We start from the raw sequence: 19,831 nt of genomic DNA on the forward strand, positions 1-19,831 counted from the left end.
ATTAGAAAATTTTGTGCAGCACAAGTTTTTACATATGCAAATGATTTTTTTGTGAGTGAAGAGAGTTTTAATCAAATTCCAAACTGTTTCTACAATGTCAAAATGTCACAGACGCTTTTGAGGCCTGAGGCCTAAGCTTTGAAAACCACAAGAGTATCGCACACAATATGATTTAAACAAAGACAATATTGAAAATTCAGTTGAAGCAGCGGCTGCTTGGGACACAGACAAATACTGATTAGGCTTTAAAGAAATCCGTTCGACCCTTAACTTACACGATGTTGAGGAAAGAGTACAGACCTCGAAGAATGGACACAAAGATCTTATGAGTTAGAGAAAGTCAGTAACAGTGAAGCCAGATTCCAACCTCACGGTTCTGTGATTTCACCCTTTCCTTTTGGTTGTGCAGGTCTCACAACAAACCTATTGATCGTGTTTACATTAATGGGTACATTGGGAGCTGCAGAAGAGAGGCCAGCCCTGCCTTTGCTGCAGTCCTGGAATTACTCAAACAAGAGGGCTAATCTCTGGCCAGACCTCCACCCACTGGATTCTTTATTCCCACCCTCACACGAGAGATGCACCCACCACCTTCATCGCTTCACCCCAGTTCTGCATGGTGTGGGAAAATGCTGCAATACTGCAACAGAGAAACTTCCAAAGAATCACGGTATACAAATGCTGTACTCAGTGGACATAGAAAAGTGCAAGTAAAATGATGAGAATGTGCACATAATCCATTAAAAAGAGGAACCCCCCCACACATATTCCTGGACATATTGTCGAGCCATGACCCAAGAAGAGTGACTTAAAAGCTTGAAGGAAATCATCCAGTTGTGGTGGAGCAGAAAGAATAATTGGAGGAGAACAAATGCTCTTTGTCTGGGTCTAATGTTTAAGATATAAGGGAGTGGGAGAAGAACTGCTTTTAAGACCAGCAGACCATCTGTCCACACTGAAGTCATATATTGAACCCCCTGCAGTGTGCGGCCACTGTAGGGTGCGGGATCTGATGGTAATTAGCAGATTTGCCATCACAGACACACTGGTGGCACTGGGTCCGGATGAGTCACAGATGATATGTGTTCACATCTATCTGTCTGGCTTTTGATGCAAGACGGAAAAATAAGACTAAAGGCCTAAAAACACAACATGATAAGGGGTTTGATGTGTGGTGCTCAGCGAGTACAAAAGTCCAGCGAAATGATTAAAGCGTAAATTCTGATGTATTTTTGTTAAGGAATGTGTTGCAATATTGTAAAGTCATTGTGACAGCCAAATAATAATATCATATTCCTTTTTTTTTAAGTATATTGTGTTATTAATATTTGCTTATGATATTACAAAGTTGAAATCGTTATCATGAAAGCAAATGATTGCTATTTACACACCCAGCAACATGGAACAGCATTCATAGTCTGTGTCCTCAACTGTTCTTTTATCAGACAGTCTACACACCGTTTCCAGATTCATAATGACATCTACTTCTCTCTAATTGATTTCCAAAGGGGGAGGGTATTCAATTTTCCCTAACCAATCATCCAATAATCTAATCGATTCAGAGACCTGTGAATTTGCCTGAATTTAACCCTTTAGTCAAACACAAATGCATAGCCGTGCCAACATACCTATTTCACAGGAGTAACTGGAAAATCAGTTCATAGAAATTGTTCATGAGAGGAACAGTTAGGAGAGAAAAGGTTTTTTTGAGTGATTTCATTCAATTTCTACTTATTTTTGCATTTCCATCATTTTCTTCTTCAGTGTCTTTTTCTTTTTTAAGGTCCCAAGAAGTCGGAGACAGTGTTTGGAAATGTATTCAAGATAAATTGCTTTTGTGGGTGTTTACTAAGAGAAAGTCATGCAGTGACTGAGTTAACGCTAATCAACTTCCATCTTTTACTGAATTTCTTGCTCAGTTTTTGAAATCATGCTTCAAAAGGTTTTAAGCAGAAAACTTGAAAAAAAACATCTTTAGTTTGATGATGTGTTTCCATATGTTTCCATATTTGCCATTTTGTTTTTTGGACATACTGTGTTTTATTTTTCTGACATTTTGTTGTGTTAGTTTAGCTGTTTTGTTTTATGAAATGTTGCCCATTCATAATGATGATAATAAGCACGGATAATATTTCATGATATAATCACACACACACACACACACACACACACACATATATATATATATAGAAATATAATACAATATAAATAGATTTCCCCAGCTGCATATCTATTACCCCTGTATCTCTGAGGCTAACCTATGACCTGTTAGATGTCGAGCTTCCAAAGACACAAGCCTCATTACCCAGGCTCCTCTCTGGCAAAGCAGGGTCTTATTTACCCCCGAGGAAGGACAGAAATAAACAAAGACCACTGCTGATTGAGTGATAGAAGCAAAACACCACAGCAGCTAAAGGTTACAGTGGCTGTTATCTTGTTCAGTGCCCACTGGCTCTCAGTCATGAAAAATATTAATAAATAAATACAAATACAAAACTTGCAATCATCTGTGACAATGTCTCATTGATACAACAAATGTTGCCCCAAAACAGCATTTGCATGTGTTAATTACGTCATAGAGGCCTGTTCAGAATTAATTATTCACCGTAGTCGACAGTTTGTCATCACTAGTCCAGCAGTTCAGCAAAATGTAACCAATTGAATTCAACTAAGTAAACAGGTATAACTGGAAAATACTGTAGTGATTAATATGTTTCAGCTGCTCACACATTATTTAACCCTAACTGATGCAGTGAGTAGTTTCTCATTCCCTAAGCAACAATGTTGGAAGACGCATGTCTTTATTGGGGAAAAGATGTTTCAGAAGGTCAAATTATATGTCTGCATCGAACAAAAAAAACTAAAGAGATTGCTGAAACCCCCAAAGTCAGGTTACAACTGTCCATTATAAAAAAAAAAAACCTGGAAGGATAGTGGTGAACCATCATCTTCAAGGAAGAGATTTAGATGGAAAAAAAACTTGAATGATCATTTTCCGAGGTCACTTAAATGTTTGGTGGAATGAAATGGAAGAAAATCAAAAGGTGAACTCACGGCAATGTCAAACATTGAAAATTGGAGCTTTTCCACAAGCACAAACCAATGAAAACTCAAGGTATTGGGACAAAACAGCTGTCCTTAAGAAAACTACACATCAGTGAGGCCAACTGGAAAAAAGGCTTTGATTTGCAAGGGAGCATAAAGACTGTATGCACCCATCATGCCTGGTACCTACCCTAACACACACACGCATGTGGGTGCAGCGAATGTGGGTGCACCCACACTCACACGCATGTGGGTGATCTGGGGTGGCTTCAGTTGGTCAGGTCTGTGTCGAGGTTTAGAAATGGTAAGTGTCCAAAAAATTAGGTAAGCTGACTATCTGGAAGTACTGAATGACCAGTTTTTTTCCATCAATAGATTTTTTTTTCCCTGATGGCATGAGTATATTCCAAGATGACATGTCAGCAATCATCAGACTCAAAGCATAAGCTTATCGAAAGGACAATAGCCACTCTTTCCGTCCTCAGTTCTCTGAAATACAGTTCGTTAGGAGTACATGGTTAGGTTTAGATGTTCAAAAATACATGGTTAGGGTTGGAAAATAATACATTGACACAGACTACATTGGTTCCAGTTCCTATCATGTGACACAAGGCAACCCAATACAAAACAACTGCCTTCCAAAATGTTATCACCACACAATTTTTAAGTCTGGCTTGTGAAACTACAGAATGGACGTGTGGACAAAAGTTTCTATTTTACAATAATTGGTGAAACCGGGCTGAAACATATGTTCTAGTTTCTGTCTGAGACAGTCATGCCAAACAGAAAATGCCTTGTTTTACACATTTAAACATTTTTTTAAGGGAAAAAACACAATACATGAAATTGTCTTAAATCAGCTAATCATATGGGGAAGTTCCATTGTTATATCAGTTAGTTGTAGGTTTTACCTTATTCACCTGTAGTTTCTCCCCTTAGCCCAAAACTTCAACAGTAGCAGCTTACTGTAACTAACTAAACTGTATTTTTAAAGGTGTGAGATCCCACATAACTGACATAGCTTTGACCTGCTAAAGGATCAAAGAAAGTTTATATGTTTATTTTGGGTTTGGTGAAAAAAAGAAGAAACTAAATATCAACTGCGTTGTCCTTCATAGAAATTGTGCTATAAAGCCTCAGCGGTCATTATTGAATATGCTTCCACTTTAAGGCATGACATCATGAGCCCTGTAAGACCTGCCTGCTGTCGCTATACAATGTCACTGTCTCCCGTCTGGGAAACAGATAGCCGTTACATGTAGATAGATGAATGAACCGTACCCACAGGTGACAAGAGGGGTCAGCACGGCGGAAGAACCTCTGGGTGGGAGGAGGGCGAGGTTGTTTGAGCAAATCAATGAGACGAAAAGCTCGTATCGATCCTGCTGAATTTATCCCCACAATGTCAACAAGAAGCGTCAGTCTTGAGAAGAGACTGTGCCCTGTTTGCCCTGAGAGCAGCAGGATAAATCTCATTCCCTCCTCTACAGCTCATTTAATGAAGGATATAATGGTGGGAGTAGGCTGAACAACTGTTAAAAACCATTCTGGTGAGCAGACTGTAAAGCTTTTATCTTCCTTAAGACCTGATTGTTAGATGCTGCAAAACCTGGTTATAAATCCAAAATGGTGCTAGCACGAGGCAAATAACATGTTCATCCTTTGGTTACCGGAAACTACGAGGCTGCATATTTCTAATTTAGCTGCATTTATGCTGAAGAGCAAAATTACTTAACTACATGCTGATATAGTGACTGTTAATGCAAATCAATAAACAGCACCGTTAAAAGGAACAAGTCAATAAAAGTTCAAAATGTTAAATCAGGATTTATCAACCTTGGCTGATATGAATACAAGATCAATTAATATGTCAAATTTAATTCCCATGACCTTGTCAGTGCATCAAGAGTTTACTGCACCTATTACCTCTAAGATGAGAAACCTTGCTTTATAGGGGCACTACTGCTTTTACAAGTCAAAGTCAACAAAATGTTCTACCCGTCCAGAGAAAAAAAAGTGGTTTAATTCTGTAACTGTGGGGGAGGAAAAAGAGAAAACAACCAAGATTATAACATCAGTGTCGTCTTGGGCATCAAGATGACATATTTTTAAAAGGCTGCATTACAAACTGCAGAGTGGAATTTGAAAGTAGATGTCTTTACTTGGCAGGCTGGCTGTTCTACAAGGGACATTTTACAGAATTAACTTTGGAGAATTACACATAACATAAATGAAAAGTCTGACTACCTCAGCCTTTCTTATTTTGTCTACCTCGACCTCAAAAGTCTCCATAGGCATCTTTAACAAACCAAATAGCTAAAAAAAAACTTCAAGTCAATTTCAATTTACAAACAATTATAAAAAGATTGATTTGTTTCTCTCCCTGTCACTGGCTCTTGACACCACTTTGTTGTGTCAAAAGACATCCCTGCAGTAACCTTCATCTGATCCTGCTACGTCACAATGATATTTGAAAGCAAAAAAATCAAGACTGCACAAGACAAACTCTGTTTGCTCATTATGAATGTGAAATTTGACTTTTTCAAAAGCATTCTCATGTTTATAGGTTTATAGGTATGTTTATCCACGTGTTATTGTGCGTTTGTGTTCTGTTCTGCTGTTGTCCGGATTGGGACACAGTTGTAAAAGAGATTTTAATTCTCAGTGTGGCTTTGTTTGGATAAACAAAAGTCAAAAGGGTAATTAACAGTTTTGTTTTCACTATAGGAAATACATTTGGTTTAGCTTTAGTGTCCACAAGGAAGGGTTCAAAAGAAGATAATTTACACAGTGATATGCAAATTCCATTTGCCGTCCAGTTAGACATTTTCATCAGCATCTTTGTGTTAAATTATTATTCTTCCTCATTATAAAATGTTTTTATTCCTTCGATTTCACAGCAGTCATCATTATGCACTGTCCTGAACTGTGAATCTTAAGACAATTAACTGCTCTGCTCAGTCGAACATCAAGTAGAATTTGAACAGCAGGGCTGGCAGAGGAAACTGATTCAGATGTAAACAAATGACTGATTACAACAGTGCAAAAGATAGATTGCACACTAAAATCAACGTATCCCTTCAGAAAACACCATAGCAATATACAAACATGATGACAGAACATCCACAAATAACGGTAAAATCCATACTGAGAAACTCCTTTATCCAGGTGTGTAAAACGGACTTTAATCTTAGAGGCCCTCACGAGTGTCAGCGTGAGAGTGAAAAAGCAAGCAAGCTCACCACTGAATGAGTCAGTGAACAATTAACACACTAATTCGCCAGATGCATGAATGAGTAAGTGAACAGTGTGAGTGTTTGAGGGCCTGCGTTTGAGTGAGTGTTTGTCAATGTAGATGAGATCTGTTGGCATCGCACAACACTGGGGACAGTGAGTCCAACTTTACATTTGAAGACATGATAGATAGGTGAGCAAATGAGTGAGAAAGGGGTGATGAAGGTGTGAATGACGGACTGATCCATTGAGTAAGAGGGTGAGTGAGAGGTTGGCTTTGTAAGTGTAACCTGCAGTGGCGACACTTGCGATGTGGCGGAGCAAAGAGAAGAGTGTGTGTGGCTGTGTTTGTCTGCGTGTGAAAGGCACCTCCTGAGCTCCTCATCGATCACATCACACGGAAACAGAGAGGTAGTTCAGTCATGCAGCGGCTGGCGAGCAGAAAGGAGGCCGCTTCTGTACAGGACCTACACAAATATGCACAAATGTGCCACATTTTATACATGGATTCACATCCACAGCAGAGTGTTTCCTCTGTTGGCCCAGTGTGGGGCAGGACACCAACTGGGCCCTCCACAAATGCTGTTAATCTTAGAGTCGGCTGCTTGTCCTCCCTCATTACAAAGTGACTGATATTTAATGCAGAAGGATGAGCCCGCGATTGTTATTTATGCTTATTGCAGCACCTCTTCTGTATTCATAACCACTCTATCCCATCAGACTTCTTGGAAAGGAAACCACCAGAGAGGTGAACCTAAAGCTATTATAGTTTATGGTGGAAGAGTAAAAAGTCAAACTACTTAATATACAGGTAGAGAAACTGTTTGTGTTAATACCTTTTTGAAGGTGATCAGGTAAAAGGGTTAGATGTGGTTTGTGCGAATGAGGTGACATGTGCCTGCATTTCGGGGTCACTGATTCCCTGGTGGACAAACACCTGATGCAAGTGAAAAGAGCATTGTTCCCAGGGTAGGACCACTAACTAAGAGTTGCTAGGAAACCATTATTGGTGTGTGTATACTTTGTGTGTATGTCTGTTCATTCTCTAGAGGACCCATCTGGTTGTTTGAAAAACATCATAAGTTCATAACGACAGGTGTACTGTAGTCTGAAGGCACATATGGGGCTCACTGGAAAATAAAAATCTAAACTTTAAAAATGACAAAAATAAAAAGTGGAAAATATATAAACCATTTTCAAAATGTCATAACCAAATCAACTGCTGATAGTTTGATTGGAGATTTCTATGAAGTGTGCAGGGAGAAACTAATGTTGATAACACCCTCAAATAGTTTATTGCTCTTGAACCCCCATTGATTTTCCCCCATTTTCATTTTTGTTTTCTTCAGTCACAACCATTAAGCGACATCACTTGAGGCATTTTGTACGGATTCCTCTGAAGATTCATACTGCTCTATTTCCAAACTAAATTGTTAACCTAAAATAGCAATGGTTGGAATATATTTTAAACCTCTAAATATGTAGCCTACGTTTACATTAAGAAACAGCTAACAAAGTCAAGTGTTTTCAGCAGGTGACGAGTCTGGACTGCAGGTAGGCCAGTTCAGTTACCAAACTTTTATGGAGCCATGATGTGCTTCTAAATATTGTACAACTTTATTTGTGATGTCAAAGATGCACAGATGTTCAAGTTACCTATGACATGCCCAAATGCCATCAGAGATGCCGTCTTTTGAACTGAACCTTGATCTCAAGATGGTTGATCTTCCCTTTAGCTTGGCTGAGTTGGGGACCATGATTTTCACCAATAACTGGTGGCCTGTCCAGGGTGTATCCTGCCTCTCGCCCCTTGGGAGTTGGGGTAGGGTCCATCCCTATTGCAACCTCGAATTAGATTAAGCGGGTATAGAAAATAGGATGGATGGATGGACAGTTGGATTTTAACAAATGATTTTGATTAGTGATTTTAACTTGTTTTAACTTGCTTTTATTCACAGAACATGTTTTTCACAAGTCCATGCAAGGATTTCCACAACAGAATCATCTGTTTTTACTGCAGTTTTGACTATGCCAGAAGATCACGCCCATTAAGTATTGATGTTCAACCTTGTTCCTGCATGCAGATATTACTTCTGTCTCTGTTATGCACAACAGACAATGAAAGATGATGGACTACATAAAAAAAAACAAGCACACCCATAAAGAAGCAGTGATGATTTTGTTTAGTCAACACGTCTTGCATTTCATTGGCTAGAGGGGATTTTAACAGGGTCATTACAAATTAATCCAAGAACATACAGAAGAGGAGGGCTCAAACTGGAGCATGGAATATTTGTACATGCAACAGTTAATTTGAGCACAGAAACACGATTTTCAGGTGGAAGGGAGAGGGAAGAGTTTTCAGGAAGGACAGATGAATATGTGAGCATTAAAACAAGGAATCCTGCTTTAAAATAGAAAAAATATATAATCTTGATAAAAGACAGTAATATGTACCCATATTTTTCATTTATATTTTACAAAGTCAACTTTTTGTGCATGTGAGGACTTTTTTTTTTAATCAGATTGATGAGTGAATTTATTTCGCATTTCTCCTTTGAATAGATCAAATCTCTTATGGCTTTACAGCACTGAGGCTTAAACTGCGACAATATTATCATGAATCAGGTTTCTGAAGATGTACACATAAGATAACACATAAGACATATAAACCTGGGTGTACAAACAGAGGACTAAACTGGTGTGTGTTTTTGTGTGATTCCAACCTAAAGCCATCTGGTCAAAGCTATTCAGGATGGATACATTGGACATAAATCATTTCTGGTCGTGCACTTCCTGTTGGGGGCCTTCCCAAAGTTCCAAACTGATTTATGCAAGACAGTGACTCCCGCACCAGTTGACTTTAGCGTCATCCTTTCAGCAAACAGAGAGAGGGAGAGAAAGATGAGGCCTGTTCTGAATCTTGTCCAAACTCTGCAGGCTGCCACGTTGAAGGGTATATTTTTTTTATCAAGGTCTGCCAGCTAGGCTACTCTGACAGTCCTATCCTCTGCCAAAATACAAAGATGGAGAGAGAAAAGGAGAGGGGAAGTGTACAGAAAGTTAAAAGAAACAAAAAGAAAATGAGAGTCTTGTCATCTGGCTTTGCTGTCCCTTTTGCACAACTCTTCAGTTTCAGTGAGCACACTCTGGGGAGCCAAATGATTCACAGAGCAGATTTCTATATGAACCGATTAGAGCTGAAACAAACAAAATACTGAATTACTAGGGGTTTCCAAACGGATTATATCTTACTTTGCACTGTCACTTTGAACACTGTGTGGTGAAATCCCCACTATTGTTGCAGGAAATGAATGTGACAATGCGTCGCTGTGCAGCATACTGTAATGTGTATAAGTCTGTTAGCCAAGACAGGCTGTTCTATTGTTATTGATGCTCTTATTTAGGTAGGCATAATTGAATTCCAAAATACAATATCACTCATTCATCATGTTGATGGTTGACATTTCTATCAGACTATTGATGCACAGTCAAGTGAATTCTGTTTGTGTAAAATCATTTACAGATGTAGAAAATGTGCTAAATTTGATCAGAATATTTGTTAAAGCACGGAGCAGTGAATTGAAGAGCCTGCCCAAAATGCAATCAGCTCCACTGCCCACACATCTAACGTGTATCCATTTGTGGAGTACATTTTCAGAGCTTCGTCATACCAAGTCTCGTTTTAGGCATGGTTGTTGCTGTCCGACTATGGCTGAATCAGTGATGAAATTCTGATTTCAATCAAACACACCAAGCAAGCGAGGAAAAAAACACAAGGATTTGCTACACAAGGTTTCAAATTCGAAATAGTAAAAACTGAAGACCTTTAGAAGTCTAATATTGAAGGTGGTTGATGCTGAATAAGTTTTCTCAGCCTCTGAGTCAAAGATAAAGCCCAAACTACCTAGCATTTGTCAGAAGCTTCTTTGACAAGTTCAGCAGTCCCTTTTTTTCCCATTTTGGAGCAATGTCAATTGCAGGCCTGTGTTTCTCTGTATCAATACCCTCTTATTGCAGTGAATGCCATATTTGCGGTGTTCTATTGATCCCTTGGGGTTCAGAGGTGGAGAGGGGGAGTCTTTCAGTCTTGCCCTAGATACAGTGGTGAGAGAAGTGGGATCCTATCCTCTGAAACTACTCAGCAGTGCAAAAGGGTTAAAGCTCATCTTGAGGATACAAAAAGAGAAGGATGGTCTTCAAGGACATACTATTGATCCTCTTCTGTGTGTACTGCCAATGTTTCATAGATGGTTCATAATTTCCTCTCAAGTTGTATATCTCCTTCTCCCTCTCATCCCCTGTGTCTTCTGGCCTTGTTCTTCTGTTGCCTTAAAATGTGACCAGAGGTATGAATTTTGTAATCCCAAAACGCCTGTCATTCACCTCTGAAGTGTGAATTGGTGTCCTGGCTCAGTATTAAATTATTACATCTGCTCCACTGTTACCAGCACAACGGTGTTAGTTATTTAAGTGTTTTCCAAAATTAGCTGCAGGGACCTTCAAGGTTCTTGAGAATGTTGCAGCTGTTCCCCTGCAGAGTTAATTAATTGCTCACTTAAGGCTAGGCGATACATTGAATAATTCAGTTAAAATAATATATGAGATATGTGCTTCCTCTTCTATCAAACTATACCAGAACAAGCTATGAGAAAAATGAGTGACAAACTGTTGCTGTATCCTTGGTTATGCCTTTATGTGTTAGCTTTGCCATTCAAACATACTTGAATGATCACAGAAACAACTGTAAACAAATTCAAACAAAATAAACTAAAACTACTGAAAAGATTTAATTTTGTTTCATCATTTTAGAAAGAGTTTGGTTTGAGATATGTTGACACTGAACTGACCACCATGCAGTGTAATGTTTTGGAAAATACTGTCCAAACTAAGAGTCGGAGCACCCAGCAAAAAAGCATGCAATGTCACGGAAGAGCTGATTCTGTGTTGAAATATTCTGAAACCATACAATTTGAATGAATTCTCAGGAATTATAATAGACAGACTACAGTAAGTGACTGGCTTGTGAACATAGTGGAGTACGTGGGGCAGCCGTGGCTCAGTGATAACCGGAAGGTTGGCGATTCGATTCCCACTCTCGCCACTCAAAGATTGGTGGAACTGATAGCTGGAGGGGTGTCAGTCCACCTCCTTGTCACAGCTGAGGTGCCCTTGAGCAAGGCACCATACCCCCCATGCTCCCCAGGCGCTTCATGGCTGCCCACCGCTCCAGGTTGGCATCTGTCTCTGAGTGTGTGACCCTGTGCATGTGCATGTGTGTGTCAACAGGTGCCAACCTGGATGGGTTAAAAGCGGAGGACAAATTTCGTGTGTATGCATGACCAATAAATCGGATCTTAATCTTAATCTATTAAAAGCAATCAATGCTTTTGCTGTCCATGTGCTCAAATCAGTTCCTATATACACTTGGAGCTCAGCTGGGCTGACACCTCTCATGCATGTAGCCCGTAAATCGGGGATTCTCCTGCAAAGTCACTTCTCAAACAAGTGTCCATGTTGTTATTTTGCTCCTTCTCTTCTTTGTCTGGCATTTTGTTTTTCAGAATGGAGATTAATCCAGACACGTGCATAGTTGATGCTTAAAGCAATACTATGTAACATTTCTACCCTAAAATAACAGCTTGAAAAAAATTGTGCGGGTAGAATGAGTTTTAATATTACGATTGGGCTGTGTCCTATGCCCTTCGGGGATCTGAGTTGGAAAAACTGCGCTATGTAACTTTGCTGGACCGGCCCGGGAGCTGAGCGGAAGTACTTCGACTTGCTTTCTGGCACACCTACCGCAAAAACAAATAGACCCCTCTCACGCTCCCAGGTACATTTGATTACTCTTACCTTCTCGGTCAACATAGCTTGCACCTTCTGACTCCTCGCCGGTTTGTCAACAAACGTGAAACGTGAAAGCGAAAGGGTGTTGTATTTATGACAGTGTAACCGTACATTACCTCCAAGCCTGTAGGGGGAGCTCCATAGTGGGCTTTTTGAGAAGTTACATTGTATTGCTTTAATCCGCACAGCAACAAATATTTGGGCTGCATATGGTCTGCGGTATAGGGACCTGGTGGACCCTTGGGGACTGGTGAGAATGATGAAAGTTATGTCACACAGGCCTTGCAGCTCAGCGGATGCACAAACCATTCATTTCAATAGCCTTTTAAAAGTATATTGAGTGGTTACTGTTTGTACATAGCATTTCAAACTTGGTCTGTCCTCCCTGGCATTGCAACATAACAGCACTTTTTAAGGGAATGAGAGACGGAAAGTCAGTTGAATCACAATCAATCAGATAACAAAGCAATAGATCAGAGAAATCAGAATTTACAGACTGTTTCACAGCAGTTCAATTCTAAAACATGAATAAACAGAACAATAAAGCACATCATAGCAATCTTGTGGGAATGTGCTATATCATCAGATTTTAATGTAAAAGCGTAGGGCTCTGTTGCTGGAGTGTGAATATACATGTATGCAGTTGTGCGTGCATGGTGGTTATTTGAACTGACCTCTATAATCCTAATGCCCATATATTGGGATTAGCTGGTGTCTAGAGATTTTTTTTATACTCAAAAGTTTAATATAATAAAAAAAAGAGGGATAACTATCTATATTTTCAAAATAAATATTCTGCTTTGTCTACCTTTAATATCTTAAGAGATTGAAAAAAAAAAGAAAAAAAAGAGTTCTAATTGAGAGTTTAAAATGAGTTTACACCAAGTAAACTCACCAAGTGAGTTCTCATCAAGCTTCGACATTTCCAAATGAATGGCAAAGGTGCACCATATGTATGTGTAGACAAGCATCCGTTTGTTACTGTTTGTTGACAAGTTAATTATGTGTTCACAACTGGTTTCCGCTGCTCCCAGGTGACAAAGAAAATATTCTGCTATTGCAGGGCTAATGTAAATGCTGTCCTGTAAACTGTACATTTAGAGTTTGAAGGGCATTTACCAGGGAAGCCCAAAGTAAAGACAAAGTTGAGCTGCATTGTGCAAATCGTAGACATTTGGTGTTTTTAAAGCTTGACTTATTTTAGAAACTAAAAGTTAAGATATTCAAATCTCCATTGTGTTAACTGTGTCCCTTTGTCAACAAACTTAAATCCACTTTGTGGAATAGTTACTTGTTTACCCTTGTAGAGGTATACTGTGTTTAAACAAATAGCTTTGTGCTTCGTTGGTTTTGGTCTCACCCTATGATTACATAGGGGACTGGGGATGAGATGAATAGTGAATTATCATGTCAATCCATGAGTTATGAAAGGGAAGACATTTTAACAACGTTGTATGTGGCTTACTTTGCATGAAAAGTCTAGTTTCATATCAGCACCACGGACAGCGCACCACTGCTGCAGGAGAGAGGGACTACAGATCAGATCTTGCATAATACATTATGCATAGATGTATTACATTTAGCGCAGTTTAAAAGTCAGCAGAAAAGTTAAGATCTTTACAAATGATGCGGAACTTAATCTTAGAATGAAATTTAAGGTGATATTGTCGGTTAGAGTCAGTGATAAATAATTCAATAAAGTGGGATAAGATCAGCATCCACCCTCACCGCTGTGGCACTGAGTCCCCTAACTGAAAGAATATATGCTTTTGATACAGGAACAGCTGTGAATTCATCCTCCATGTACACAGGGTGTACAGGTCTCTTCTATCCGCATCTGGTCGGATAATGTTGAGGGTACAGCTCGCAGTGACTCCGGTTCCTGTCTTCCCGCTGGTCCTTTAAGCTGAGCCGGTTGCAGATCGGACCTGATGGGGAACAGTTTGAAGCTGGAGCGGACATGGGAAGTTGCACCGCCCCGGTTCAGGCAGCAGGGATGGAGCAGATAAAAGCTCAGATAGTGATTGAAAGTGATGGTAAAAGGATTTAGCCTCGGTATTAACTGAGGGAGGGAGAGAGACAGAGAAACAGAGAGAGAGACGGAGGGAGGGGTGAAAGGAAGAGGAGGAGGGAGGGTAATATTTTCCATAAAGCCTTTTTTTTCCCCTCTCTTTCTGCCCTTGAGCAACCCGGGTAAACCCAAGCTTGTAAAGTGGGAAGAAGAGGAGGAGAGGGGGAAAAAGGGCGGGCACAATCCTTTCCTCAAACTCAATATTTTATACTTTTGATACTCCTTGACGGTGGAATTCAACCCTCTTTTCCCGGCCGTTTCCAGATCTAGGACAACGATCTACCGCGCAGCCATCCACGGTGAGATAAAAAAAAAAAAAAGTATCCAGCGGATGACATAAAACAAACAGCGAGTCAGGCAGGCTGATAACGGAAGTAGTGAAGACCGCTGTGGGGAACGAGTACAGTGGATGGTCGGAGGGGATTTATTTGACCAAACAGGGGGACGTGCACGGTCTCCACACAAAGTGCTGACCGGCCGTGCAGATGCGCGCAAGAAGTAAGTGCTTTATCTGATAAAGCATCTCACAACATGATACATTTTGCAAAAGCTCTTTGAAGTCTGCAACGACTTATGCACGATATCCAGAGCACTTCGGGATAACTGGAGTGCGTAAGGGGACCCTCAGCTTCATTTTACACTAATGAAGATGCATTAATGTGTGAAAATAAATACATTTATATAGTGAGAGAGATGCTGCACGGTTGAGAGCAATGCTATAGGAATTGACACACCCCTGTAAGACTGTCTGTGCCGGCAAAATCGTTTGGCGACTTCACTTGACAAGTAAACTAAGTCCGTAGGGTTACGTGGGATAGGTCTACCAACTTGGGTCGACAGTCGGATTATAATCCACGCATCCGCAAATGAAAAAGAATCGCCATATGTAATCATTTATTCGCGGACTCAGTTTAAAATCTTCTTATAATTTAAGTGAATAATTTGGCAAGAATGTCCAGAGCAGTTTGTTTCGCTTTAAATTTATTGGGCTATCATGACAGATGTGCACGTGTAAGAGAGGATGTTGAATAGGCTGAAATTGTTGGTCAACTTCCCAGAAAATGAACACTTAAACTTAAACAGTTCTTTGAGCGGCTTGGCTGTGAGAATAATTGTCTTTTTTACACAATTCCACTCGATGAACAACACATTTTATGGTCAATATTTATATCTTTCGATTGATTTTTCTTTCAGTGTAATTATTCACATAACATCTTAAGCCAACTCTGCAGCACCAGAGCATTTACAACTCTTGCACGCACAGGCGGCACCCGGCAGCAGCACGTGTTTTTACGCACAAGGTTATCTCACAGTGTGTGGCGCTTTTTAATGTTTTTAAATATTCAGATCTTGAAAATATATGCCAACGAACGCATCACAAGTAAGAGGTGAGGTGAACCTAAACCTAAACTAAAAAGTTTTACGTATGGCATCAATACATATTATTATTATTATTATTAATAACTATTTCTTTCTAACTTAGAAAAGTAAATCAAAGAGATTTGTTGCATTATCATTAAAGTCGTCTTTCTACTAAATAAGAATGCGATGTAGGCCTACCCATCAAACATAATATTTTCAAAGACCGACAATGTGAGATAATTGATGAGGGTATAATTACAATAACTTTGACTTTTCTATATTTGTCCCCATGTCGCTCCAGGACAATCAGAAGAGCTCGATCGATATAAAATGTCCAATGGATCTACCTGAAGACGCAGCAACTTTTCCTTCACCCTCCCCAACAAGCACCACTGTTCCCATCCAGGACACCGCTCTCTGAGACATGGATCCGCGTGAACATTCTCTACCAAACTCACCCGAACACTATGTTAAAAGCGTATGCCGAGATTAATCTCTGTAACAGTATCCGCCTCTCCACCCATCGCCAATCTTCCTCAGGAAATCATCCGTCCAAACAAGAAAGTGTCCCTCTCTCAGTTCTCCGGGGACCGTCAATATTTGTCAGACGACACTGAGCGAAAGCTGCAGATACAGTGGTCTGCTTTCTGTCTGAGGAAATTATAAAAGCAGGGAGGCGAGCTGAGTCAGTTTACCAGTACCTTTGCATTCAAAGTCTCATGGTGATAGGGATGTTCATGATTTCTTTATGATCACCGCTCCATGCGCTTTTCCTCTCCTGTGAGCTCCGTGGCCCCTTCACCCTGTGCCGGACCCCTCTCAATACACCCCGCCAACCTGCCATGCTCCTCCAGGCCGTGTTGCTGCTGCTGCTGCGCTGCTTGGCCTCCACTTTGGCCCAATACGAACTCTGTAAGTCCCTGGTTAGCACGGACGAGGGCTCGGTGTGGGAGCATTACGCGTGCCAGCCGAGTTCCGCGTCCGTGAAAGACTACATGCGGATCAAGGTAGATCCACTCGGAATCACGTGTGGAAACCCACCCGAGAGGTTCTGCACCTTGGTAAGTTAATGTCGTGAAATTTATTGCATTTCATAAGCTTTTGTTTTTAACTTTCACTAGAATTATTGTTATTATTTTAATGTACACAGACATGCCATCCACACATGCAGAGAACCTTTTCTGACCTGTCAGCTATTTTCAGCACATCTACAAGATCACAGCGTTATGCAGTTAAGCTGAAGAGACAAAGTAAAAAGTAATGACCAGCAAACGGTCGCAGCAGGATTCACACTATAAAAGCCACAGGGGTCTGAAAAAGGTGAGACAGTGCAATGACTTGGCATGGATCGACCTTGCTCAGAGACGTCAGGGGGTGTTATTTACATTAGTATCCGGTTTTATTTGGGCTTCTAGTGGCTTCACAGTTCCACTGATAAAATGCACATAGTGGGACCTTTCACTTCCAAGGACACCAAAGGGCGAGCTGCAGGAAAACTCGTTAAAATGTCTGCTTAAGCAATATTTAACACACTATGGCCTGTAGGCTGGTCCTGGCTAATGAAGGTCTGATAGTTTTAAATTAAGGGTTATAAAATCTGAATCGTAAGATTGCAGTAAAGCTTCTCCTTATCTGCTAAGTGAAAACTTTTATATCTAAGGTTTGACTCATGATCTGATTCATCGTGTGTGTGACACAAGTTTGTGGTCTTGATGATGAACCGACTGTCACTGATTGTCCACTCATTGAGAAAACCAGTGCAAAAGACTTGTTTCAACAACTGTGAGTGAAATTCTCACAAAAAGTGTCCCAACAGGAGTGTATCACGTCATACAATCATGTCATTCTGTTAATTATACTATGGGTCTTCGCATTCTTAGTGAGTGAAGATGTTTTACAAACGACCCTCTGCCCTCTTCTCTCTCCACTCAGTCACAAAGATTAATAACAAGAATGCTGGGTCATTTGAGTAAGGGAGGATATTGTGGTCCTTGGATGGTTAATAATTTGTTTAGTAGCGGAAATCGCTGTTGTCCTGAGTGAAACCTCTTTGCTGACTTCTCTTAAGAGGGGAGATGGACAGGAGTAAGGCAAGAGGTGAGGAGGAATGCTCGGTGCCATAACGTATTGACGTGTGCCCCCTAATGGCTCCGTCCTGGAAACTTCTATAACTATGTTTCTGAGTGAGCAATGATGAAATATTGATGGGCTCCTTAATGGGCTTCCTTACGAGAGTTGGCCAGCGACGGTCCATCCGAAGGATCTAGAGTGTACTGCACGGCTGATGAGACAGAAAGAAAGGTGTGTGTGAGGGAAGGGGGTTGGGGGGCAGGAAGAAGTCTGGTCTTAGTCAGCACTTTCAAATCAGACAGGGTCTATATAGTGGAAAGTTCTGGTTCTTGTCAGGTCATTTGTGGCCGTGGGGATTTTACCAGGCCTTAAAGTGCACTAGCTGGGGATTAAGAGGGTAAAGTCTACTCAAGGAGTAAGGAACATCAGACATCAGCTTTAAATTCCAGCACATTTAACAATTACATCGCAATAATTATGGAGTCTTTCATGATGCTCAGTATCAATTCACTGAACATCTACAAATCTGTTTCCTCCAAACACAGAAAATCAAGTCTGTTCGATCCCCTCTTATTCCTTTAGACATAGCAGTTGGATATTGGCGGAGGCTTACTGATATACAGATCATTTATTTTCAGGCAAGCAGCATTTTTTTCCCTTCTCCTCTTACTCCCAGATTTGGCAGCTTTACAGAAAAACTAGTGTCTTATCTAATTGGTGTACATTTACATTCACTCATTCAGCAGTCCCACAAGTCAAGAGAAAGTCACGGCACTTATAAAAAGACTGCATCACCCAATGCGCAAAGCTGCTCATCCTTAATAAGACTTGAGACAGGCTGCGGAAGATACTAAATAATTTTTCCTCCCATCTCTCCCTCTACAGTTTGAGTACTACAGTGTGTTGCACACTATGAGAGAATGAACTTTTTTTGGGGGGGGAGGGGTTGAAGCATACTGTAGCTTTCCCACTTTTACTGGTTTACAGTAGCTTTTGCCCGCTCCATCTCCGCAGGGAGGCATTTTTTCTACTCTATTTATCTCCCTCGTTTCCTGGATATGTAGCTTCCTTTCTCCACCGCCAAACAGGCTGGCATGTTGGCTTCTTTCAACGTGATGGGCTTCCAGCATTTTGACAAAGATGCCACTGTTGCCATTGCTGTGTGAGAAGGTTCACTTGTTTCTTTGTAGTTTTTCTGTATATCTTCTATAGAGTTGTAGCTTTCTGTTGAGTGTGATAGAGTCAGGGGGTTTGAGGGGGCGCTAATGATGAGGGAAAGGTGAGGAAGATCCGAGCTTAGCTAAGCAGAAAGATGAAATCAGACATCAGTCCCACAGTAGTACACACACTGTGGATATAAAAATGCTGTACACAGATAGATCTCAATGTGTTGTTTGTTATTTTGGTTTTTGGTTTTGAACCAAAACCTTCAATCAACCATCTCCCTCCGGGCTGAGAACAAAAAAGAAGGCAAATGCAAATGGGAGCATGCATGAGTACTGGAAAATACAGTTTGTAGAGATGCTAACAAGGACCAGCAGGGGTGTGTGAAACATGTGCATGAGTTAGCTGACAGTGCACGTTGGTATGTCTAAGAAAGAGGCAAAAAAAAAAAAAGAGACACACACCTTTCTGTTCCACAACACATTTGCCCATTTTAGAAGGTGGAAATCAGCCAGCTCTAAAAATAGACATGAGAAGAGAGAGAAGCAGCGCAGCAGCGGAAGGGGAGCATGCAGGAAGGGTAGGAAGATGGCAGCTGGTAGTGTGGATCACTGCATCTCAGACTGGGCCTATGGCCATACTTCATGCTCCCTGCTTTAGTGCAGCCTTGCCAGACTGGACTGGCCTGAACCTGCCCTGCCCAGCAGTGGGCCATCAAGGCCAAGCAAAAGGGCCACCCAAATCCAGCAGTGGGCCATTCTTGATGCACCTCCCTGGGGTTTAAGATAGCCTTGTGGCCAGTGTCCTAATAAAACAGTGTTGGAGGTGGACCTGGGCACATTGTGAGGAGGTTTAATAGTGTAGGGCATAATTAACGAAGGGAACAGATAGCTTCTGAGAGTGACAGGGAGAGTAACTGTACAAACAAGGGAGGTAGGGGAGATTGTAGTGATGTAATGGTGTGGCTTGCTTCCCCATAAGTACAAAGCTAAAAGTGATCAGAGAGTGTTTAGATGTGTTGGCAGAACAGGAGGA

The 19,831-nt window shown here is 40.8% G+C and overlaps 1 protein-coding gene across 1 annotated transcript in view; it reads left to right on the top strand.

Moving 5' to 3' along the window:
- Positions 1 to 14,316: 14,316 nt before the first annotated feature.
- The window catches only part of ntng2b (netrin g2b), an 80,581-nt gene continuing 75,066 nt past the window's right edge, over positions 14,317 to 19,831 (top strand). The window contains 4 exon segments of the mRNA XM_075456121.1: positions 14,317 to 14,698; positions 15,864 to 16,359; positions 16,361 to 16,394; positions 16,396 to 16,623. Of these exon segments, the coding sequence (XP_075312236.1) occupies positions 16,325 to 16,359; positions 16,361 to 16,394; positions 16,396 to 16,623 (297 nt within the window). The 5' untranslated portion in view covers positions 14,317 to 14,698; positions 15,864 to 16,324.

The sequence above is a fragment of the Odontesthes bonariensis genome, chromosome 22 (assembly GCF_027942865.1).
Source record: "Odontesthes bonariensis isolate fOdoBon6 chromosome 22, fOdoBon6.hap1, whole genome shotgun sequence".
Lineage (NCBI taxonomy): Eukaryota > Metazoa > Chordata > Actinopteri > Atheriniformes > Atherinopsidae > Odontesthes > Odontesthes bonariensis.